This window comes from Mus caroli, chromosome 4, assembly GCF_900094665.2.
Source record: "Mus caroli chromosome 4, CAROLI_EIJ_v1.1, whole genome shotgun sequence".
Lineage (NCBI taxonomy): Eukaryota > Metazoa > Chordata > Mammalia > Rodentia > Muridae > Mus > Mus caroli.
The window spans coordinates 126,633,231-126,641,433 of NC_034573.1; the positions used below are offsets into that span (position 1 = coordinate 126,633,231).

At 57.6% G+C, this 8,203-nt stretch overlaps 1 protein-coding gene across 1 annotated transcript in view; it reads right to left on the reverse strand.

The window, feature by feature from the left end:
• The window catches only part of Epha8 (EPH receptor A8), a 27,386-nt gene extending 19,479 nt beyond the window's left edge, over positions 1-7,907 (reverse strand). Inside the window, exons 1-2 of the mRNA XM_021159448.2 lie at positions 7,743-7,907; positions 2,818-2,882 (exon numbers count right to left, since the gene is read on the reverse strand). Coding sequence (XP_021015107.1) covers positions 2,818-2,882; positions 7,743-7,833 — 156 coding nt within the window. The 5' untranslated portion in view covers positions 7,834-7,907. The remainder of the gene's footprint in view (positions 1-2,817; positions 2,883-7,742) is intronic.
• Positions 7,908-8,203: the final 296 nt, after the last annotated feature.

Here is an 8,203-nt window from a genome sequence, read left to right on the forward strand (position 1 = left end):
CAGAGAGACAGAGAGACAGAAACAGAGAGAGAGAGAGACAGACACAGAGAGAGAGAGAAAGAGAGAAAGAGAGGGAGAGAGGGAGAGAGAGACATCAGCACCCGAACCCTCATAATGTGGCACTTGCCAGCAACACCCTGGATGAAGCAAGGATTCTATGTGGGTGCAGAGAGTTTTGTAAAAGCCCTGGCTACCTCAGCCACACCGCTACCCAGCTCCAGCTAGGGGCAGGCACAGGGCTGAGTCCAGGGGACCTCAAGGTATTTCTGGGGCTGAGGACAGATAGCCATGTCCAAATCTGTGGCTTACTCTCTGCTCTATAGGAACTAAGGATCTCCTCACTTCAGTACTGCAGGGGGAGGGGGCTTGAAGACCCCTCCTCCTGAGACTCCTATGTGTGGCACAGCAGGGGTCCTGAGTGTCCCAACCCCTTTCCTGCCAGCCACAAGCCTCTCCACCTGGCCTCATTTCGGCCGGCTGTGTGGTCTCCACCCCAGCCTCCCCCAGACAGGCCTATCTCCACTGGTCTGGGAGGATGCCAGGAGAAAATGCCTACAGAGTGCTGAGCTCAGGCCTGGCACAGGAAGGCACTCAGAGAGCAGGGCACAAGTGTGCTGCTCACCCGCCAGCTCACCCCTGGTCTGCTGCATGCCTGCAGGACCATCGGATGGAGGCTCTCACCCACAGGGCTCCTGGGAGTTTGGCCTCACTTGTAAGAGCTTATGCTTGCTGCCCCACGCCCCACTCTGCAGCCCCAGCCCCAGGCAGTCATGTCACATCTGGGGCTAAAGTTATTGTCACAATTAATGGAACACCAAAGAGCCTGCCAGATGCTCCCTGTCTGTTTCCTGCCAGGGGCCCAGATAAATTAACCAGTCTGATCAGAACCCGCTCCAGCTGTCCCCAACGGTGCCAATGGCCTGGCCCCATTCGGCCAGCCCCAGAGTGAGGCCGGATGCCTGTAGTGTCTGGGTCCCTGGAAGTAAATGCAAAGACAAAGCCAGCCCGCTCTCCACTCAGGGCTAGTCCCACCCAAGCTGCCTGTGCAGCTGACCCCTCATGCTGTCCCCTGCCTTGTTCTCTTCCTAGAACAGGACAGGGCAAAGCAGCTGTGCAGCTCTGGGTTTGGGCTGTTCCTTCTCTGAGCCACGGGTGCTGCATCTATGAATGCTTGCTCCTTCTAGCTACAGTGAGGGTCAAGGGGGAGACAGACAGTAATATGCCCCCTCCCCTAGGGCAGTCTACACTCTAGCTCTTCAGTGCCAGGCAAGATACGGGTCACCCCAGTGGGTGCAGAAGGAAGATGCAGCCTGGGGTTCAGCTTCTGGCTTCTCGTTGGCCAAAGGCCCTTTCTATGCCTCGCCCTATCTAACTGCACAGAGCACGATCTACGATCGCCTCGTTATAAATGAGGAGGTGAATGGCCTGAGCCATTCCACTGGTCAGAGAAGGCAAAGCTCTTCCATCATGAAGCCAGGCACCCCTGCCTCCAGCTGTGTCCTGCCTAAGCCAGATGGCCCCTCTCATGCTACGCACAGCCCAGAGGGGCATGGAGCAAGCTACAGAGTGAGAGAGCTGGACGGAGCCTCATGAGCCAGCTCTAAAGGCAGAAGGATCAACCTTGCTGGGCAAGAGGATCAACAGCAGGCCCCTGGACAGGAGCATGCACACTCCCTCCAACCCCCTGCTCTACCTGCTCAGTTCAAGATCTGGACCCATGTAGTACATTTATTCCTCTCTAGGAACCCCCCAGCTCCTGATGAGAGCATCCTTCACTCACCCTCACCCCTTACAGGGGGGTCAGACAAGCCCTCAGCACCTGAGGTGCATATGGGTTGTGCCACATGGGCTCCAGTCCTATAGAGATCTGGGTTCGAGTCTTGCTTGCCACCAGAGAGCACTGAGCCTCAGTAGTCTCACCTGTGGAATGGGCCTACCATCCTGCAAGGACTTGCTCCCAAGGCCATGTGAACACGAGATTTTATCATTATTTTCTAAATCTCGGAAGAAGTAAGAAGAGGCTACGCACACCATGAACAGCAGAGCCTTCTGTCACCAGGTATGATCTTCCCCAAACCAAATCCAGGTTCTTATTGATCTAAGGGCCAAGTCCCTGGTTCTGAGTCAAGCCAGGCCCACCCCAGGCCCTTCCCAAGGACAGCCATGCTTAGCTTCATTTCTCGGGTAGCTGGCCTCCGCTCACAGAAGTGGCCATGCAGGCTACAGCTCTGGGCCTGGAGAATCATGGCACTCAGGCTCGGCCCCGCCAGTTCCCACAATGCTGTGGTGCTGAGGAGCTGATGGCTGTGTCTCAGCCCAGTGCTGCCTGTGATGAGACCCCAGAGAGGCAGAGCGGAGATTCATCCTGATCCCTAAGATGAAAACCTCCCCCGAGGTTTAAAAAAAAAAAAAGGAGTCCCTTCCCAGGCCTGAACTGGTACCACTGTCATCACTGGGATGAGCTAGGCCCTGTTCCCAGGGCTATGGAAGCCTGGCTGGACCTTGTTGTCCATGTCTCTGTTGCCATGGTTCTAGCTACCCTGGGCCTGGCCTTAACAAGCCGTGAATACGCAGGCCCAGGGCACAGCTATGAAGATCCTCAAACCAAGGATCAGACAGAATCAGGGGCCTGTGTCAGTGAGTGTGATCCCAAGGGTCCCAGTGAGCTAAACTGTCAAGAACTATCCACCCCCTCTCCTACTTCTGTCCCTTGAATGAATAAATGAATGAATGAATTTACTTCTCGGAGCCTTTGCTTCCTTTTGATCAGTGTGATGCTAAGATTCGCAACTTCAACCACACGACTCCATCACTCACCCCATGAGCAGGATATGTGAGCCAGCCCCAGTCTCCGTGGATGGTTGATGTATCCAACAAATTCACTGTAAAACACAAGACAAGAGGGCATTAGGCCCCTGGGACCCTTTCCCAGCCAGAGCCAGCTGCATTGGTCACTCTTAGCTGTCCCAGGAGCTCACAGTTCCCAGCCCAGGATGCCTGTCTTTGCTAGCCTATCTGGTTTGAAGTCTAAGCCCCACCTCTTTCTTGATAGTGCCCATCAACCCTCAGCCAACATCCGGGTCACCATGCCACTACTAAAGCACATACTGCCCAGGTTCTGGGATGCTGGACCAGCTGGACGTACAGAGCTGGGTCTGGGTGCTCCTGCAGGCGTAGGCTGGCATCCTGGTTCTGCCTCTTCACCTCTCTAAGCCCCAGCTTCCTCCTCTGTGGAATGGGGGTAGTAGTGTTCACCCCTAGTGCCCTTTGAGAAGATGCTAGCATTTACATATACACCAGTAAGTCCCACCATTTACCTGAGGACAGGCATGGCTTTAAGGACCTCAGTGTCCCCAGGATGGAGCCTGGCACCTGCTAGACCACTGAGAACAGTGATGGGAGGGCTGTGGATGGGTGAGATCGAGCTGCTTCCTGACACCACCTACTGTGTGCTGAACTCTGCCAGGGGAGCCTCAGATGCCACCTTGCCTGTGATAGCGTTTCATGACAGTCCAGAGGAGTGTGCAGTATTCCATGTTAGGGATGAAAGATGTGTCTCAGAGAGGTTCCAGAACCTGCCCCGAAGCCCAGGGGTGGCTAGCAAGGCCAGCACAGAGAGAACTACCACTCAGCAGAGAGGCAGGTTCTCTGGGCGGTGTCTGGGTAGAGGGAAGGAGTTCTGACTCAAATGCCAGCCTGTTCAAAGTAAGGCCCTGTGCCCACCCGGGGCAACCTGCAAAACCACAAGGTAAAGCGCCCGCCTTTGCAGGGTGGTCAGGTATTCCTGGGCCCTTGTCACATCACAGGCAGCTCCCACTTCTTTGAATCTCAATTTCTCCATCTCTAAAATGTGTCAGTAAGACCTGGGGGTTCAGACACAGGCAAGGAAGCCATCTGTAAAGCACTGGGACAGTGTCTGGACCAAAGCCAGTCCCTGCTGCCACATCCTACAGCCCTATGCCTCCTCTCTCTGTCCGCCTCAGAGAGCAGAATTCCAGTCCCAACTATCTGTACCTGCTGTGTGTCCCAAGGTAAGTTCCTTCCTGTCTCTGGACCCTGCTTTTTTTTATTGCTATGATTACAGCTGTGCCCGACTATCTGTACCTGCTGTGTGTCCCAAGGTAAGTTCCTTCCTGTCTCTGGACCCTGCTTTTTTTTATTGCTATGATTACGGCTGTGCCCGAGGCCTTTAGTACAGAGTTCCATAGCCTTCCATGTTCTTTGTTGGTTTGCTTTTGTATTGTTCTTCCATGGGTCTCCTTCCCCAGCCGACCCCAACCAACCACCACAGGCTTCCATCTTCCAAGGTGGGATATGACCCGGACAGGTTACAGAAGGGCAAAGCAGGGCCTCTTGGAACTTTCCCTCAGGGAGGTGGGGTACCCTGCCTGCAGTTTGCATAGCTCCCATTTGGCCCTCAAAGGTAGAGACAAGTGTCACCTGGGTCTGTGGAGTGACGATGCTCACACAGGCTTACTTTCTTCTTCCTTCCACCCTCCCACTCCGATGTCAGGAGCCCAACTGAACCAGGAAGGTGCCTCTGCACTCCTCCCTGGGTCCTTAGGGACCGGGTGGGATCAGAACCAGAACCAATGTCCACGGAGGAATGTCCCCTCTCCCGAGCCAGCCCTACGCCAGGGGCACAGGCAGAGAGAAGGCTTCCCATCTCCCTCCCTCCTTTGCTCTCAGGCAATAGAGAGAAAAGTGGGTCAGGCAAGCTCTTTCCTCCTGCCGGCTGGGGGGAGGGAAGGGGGCTGTATTGCAGCTCCCCCCAAGACCAGTGGGGCCCCATTAGGAAAGAGGGCGGGGAAAGGGCAGCCAGGGGTATCTCCACACCAGCCAGTATCCCCATGTGGGTCTCAGGCCTGAGGTTGCCTTCTCCAGGCACTGTACAGCCTAGTTCAGGCCTGACCCTACATTGGAGGACCCTGAACAAACATCCGTTGCCACAGAGGCTCCCCCGGACACCCTGAACTCAGAGCCACCTTCTGGGACCATCTGTCCCCAGGAAGTCCCAGCACACCATCCAGTCTTCAGGTAACCCACAGATCAGTCAAAAGTCAATTCTATTGGATTCACAACAGGCTACAGGAGTCAGGCTGTTAGCTCTGACTCCTTCTACACCCTACTCTGTCCCCCTCCACCCCCCCATCCCCCAGTCCGTCCTTTCCCTCTGGAACGTTGCCAGCTTCTATACCTCCCATCGCCATCCACGGGGGGTATGGAGGAGAGTGAGGTGAATCTCAAGGGACAGCTCATGCCAACATAGGAGACTTGATGGGGACTTGGTGGAATCCCAGCCTTGGGGCCGCCTGGCCTGGTCTGAGGCCCTTTGGAAATCTAGACCTGGTCCTGCAGCTGGCTGACTTCTTCTCCTGCCAGACCATGAGGCTGATTCCCCCATCTGGACTCATCCCCTATTTAGAAAACGGGAGACCTGGACTCCAAGGCTTCTTGCTGAACCCCTCAGGCCTCAGTTTTCCTCTGGAAATGCCCACAGGGGTCCTCCTGGGTCTCCCAGAGCAGGTAATTCTGAGGGCCACACAGGCCGTCAGGTGCTGACCAGCACAGAGAATTCCTCGGCGGCTCCCGCCTGACCACGGAAGGCAGGCATTATACGATCCGTTTTCTCTCCAGTACTGTCACCTTCCCCCATTCCATTTCGCTGAGACTAATACTTAAATTGATTCACATTCCCCGAGGACACAGTGCGTGATGGGGAGGCCAGAGAATCGGGGTGGCCCAGGGACATCATGCAGGACACACAGACTGCCTCAGAGACCACCCTGAAGTGGAGGGAGATTCACCCTTAAGGACCTGACGCCTGGTGTGGCTCAAGGAATCTGTAGGCACACGACTGCCCAATAGTCACGGGCAGACAGCCAGGCTGGGTGCTGTTGCCTGTGTTGGGCCCCAACTAGGAAGACGGCCTCTTCCCTGACCCCCAGGGGTCTTCCCAGCAGGTTCTGGCTCCTGTACCATACAAGAGTCATGTCATAAAGGATTGCTGGGTGTTCCACATACACACTAGGCCCAGGTCTCCACCATCTGGCCATCGGTGGTGTGTGGGTCACCCCAGCTTATCTGGGCACTCTGCAAGCTCACCCTTGGTCTCACCCCCGACTGCAGGCAGGTCTCTCCCCCTTTTTCTCCAGCTGGGGCTTCTCTGTTACACACATTCCCCTGTAATATCTGTCTGCAGCATGGGAGCCTGGGAAACGTCACTACCGTGGGGGCTCTGGGTCTCACAGTCTAGGACTCTGGAAGGTGCTGGCTTCTCCACTGAACAGTTGAGGCAAGGGCATGAGGTGCAGAGTTGACTCCTCAAGGCTTGCTGAAGACCTCCTTAAACATTACTGGGCTAGGAACACCCTCTCCACCCCAACCCTAGACCACCGCAATCCACCCCACGTCACTTGGCCTGGCTCGAGGAAAGCTGTTCTGTCAGACCCTGTTCTTCTGGCCCTGACTCTTCCCTGTTCAGAATACCTCCCCCAATCATAAGTAGATAGGCAGCCATCTCTGCCTGCCCACCTGTCCCTTAGCCACCCTGAAACATCCCCCTCCCTCCCTGGTTTTGCTTTCCCTGGAGACAGTACTTTACCTATGTCAGAGTACATGTGTTTCACCAGACCTGCATGCAAATCTGAGGGTCTGTTTCTGTTTGTGCTGCGGTATCTACATGCATACGTGGGTGACACGTATGTGTGTGTGTGTGTGTGTGTGTGTGCAATGGCTGCCCTGCTGTGTGCATGATGGGGTTTGGGGGGGTGCCGTCCACACATGAGGTTCTGCTAGCCAGGGTCTATGTGGATGAACCTGTGGGCTGAGTGGGCCCCCTGAGCTGAATGTTGGGCCAGGAGCTCTCTGAGCAAATAGTTCAGCTTGCTTGGGACTGGAGGACACGGTAAATCCTAAATCCAGCCTGCCTCGTGAGACCAGCTTTAGCTCTAAACAGTGGTCTTGCACAGCATGCTAAGGAGAGTCTCTACAGGAGCCAGGGTGTGTGGGGCAGAACCCCTTGGTTGATTGCAATGTCCAGTGGGACCTAAGAAAAGGTGTAGGTGGGCAGCCCTGGAGCCAGTCTCAGCTCTGGGCTTCCTTCTTTCACCAGAAGTCATTTCCCAGAGTCTTTTGGTCCTGAGGACTCGGTGCCCCTCCCACCTTGCTGGGGCCCCGGGTGAAGGGACCACCTGGCTTTGATTCAGACAAGACCCCGTTCTCTGAGCCACTGTGCCTGTCTCTCCCAGTCCATTGCTCTCTGCACCTCCTGCCACTGGTGCCACTGCCTGGGTGTATGTGTCCCTATTCCCTGGCCAGCCTATGCCCCCACCCCACTCTCAAGACACCCATCATCCCGGTGTTTCTAAACCCCTGTTCTCTGTCTGGCCCCAGCCAGTTCGTGGCCTTGTGCTCAAAGCCATCTTCAGCCCCCTTTCCTTCAGTCCTCTGTACCTTGTCCCCGATTTTTGGATTCTTGTCTCCCTGTCTGTCCAGTGCCTTCAGCCCGTTCGGTCCTCGGTTCCCATCCCTTGCCTTCTTTCCGAACCCTCTCTCCTCCATACCTCTCTGTCTTCTGTCCGGTCCTGTCCCCTTGTCCCCAGCCTCCGATTCTCAGTCCCCAGGGCATCCTCCCTCCGCCCCTGCCCGTGCCATCCTGCGCCCAGGCCGGCTGGGGTCGAGGCGGGGAAGTTGCGCCCCGGGCAGCACCGCCCCCGCCCCCGCCCCGCCGCGCCGCTCACCTTCGCCGCGCCCCGCGGACACGCAGGTGGCCGCCGCCGCGGCCGTGACGACCCAGAGAGCGGGGGACAGGCGGGCCCGGGCGGGGGCCATGGCCGGGCGGCGCCGCGCTCCTCGGGCTCGGCCCGGCGGCCGCGCGTGGCGCGCTCCTGCCTCTCCCGCACCCCGGCCGGCGCACACGCGGCTCAGCCGCACGCGGGCACCCGCGCCCGCCACCGCCCCGGGCGGGGCCGCCCCCGCACGCAGCCAATCAGCGCCGGGGCGGGCGGGACGCGGAGCCCGCACCGCGGCCACCGGCCGGCAGCACGTGCACACGCTCGCCCGGGCCGGCTCGCGCCTGGGGGCGTTGGCCCCGTGCCACTCGTGGGCCGCACCGCACGCACGCGACCTCGCTACCGCGGCCGGCCTGGGGATGTCCCGGAGGACGCACACGGGACGCACCGCCGGCTCTCCCACTCCTGCC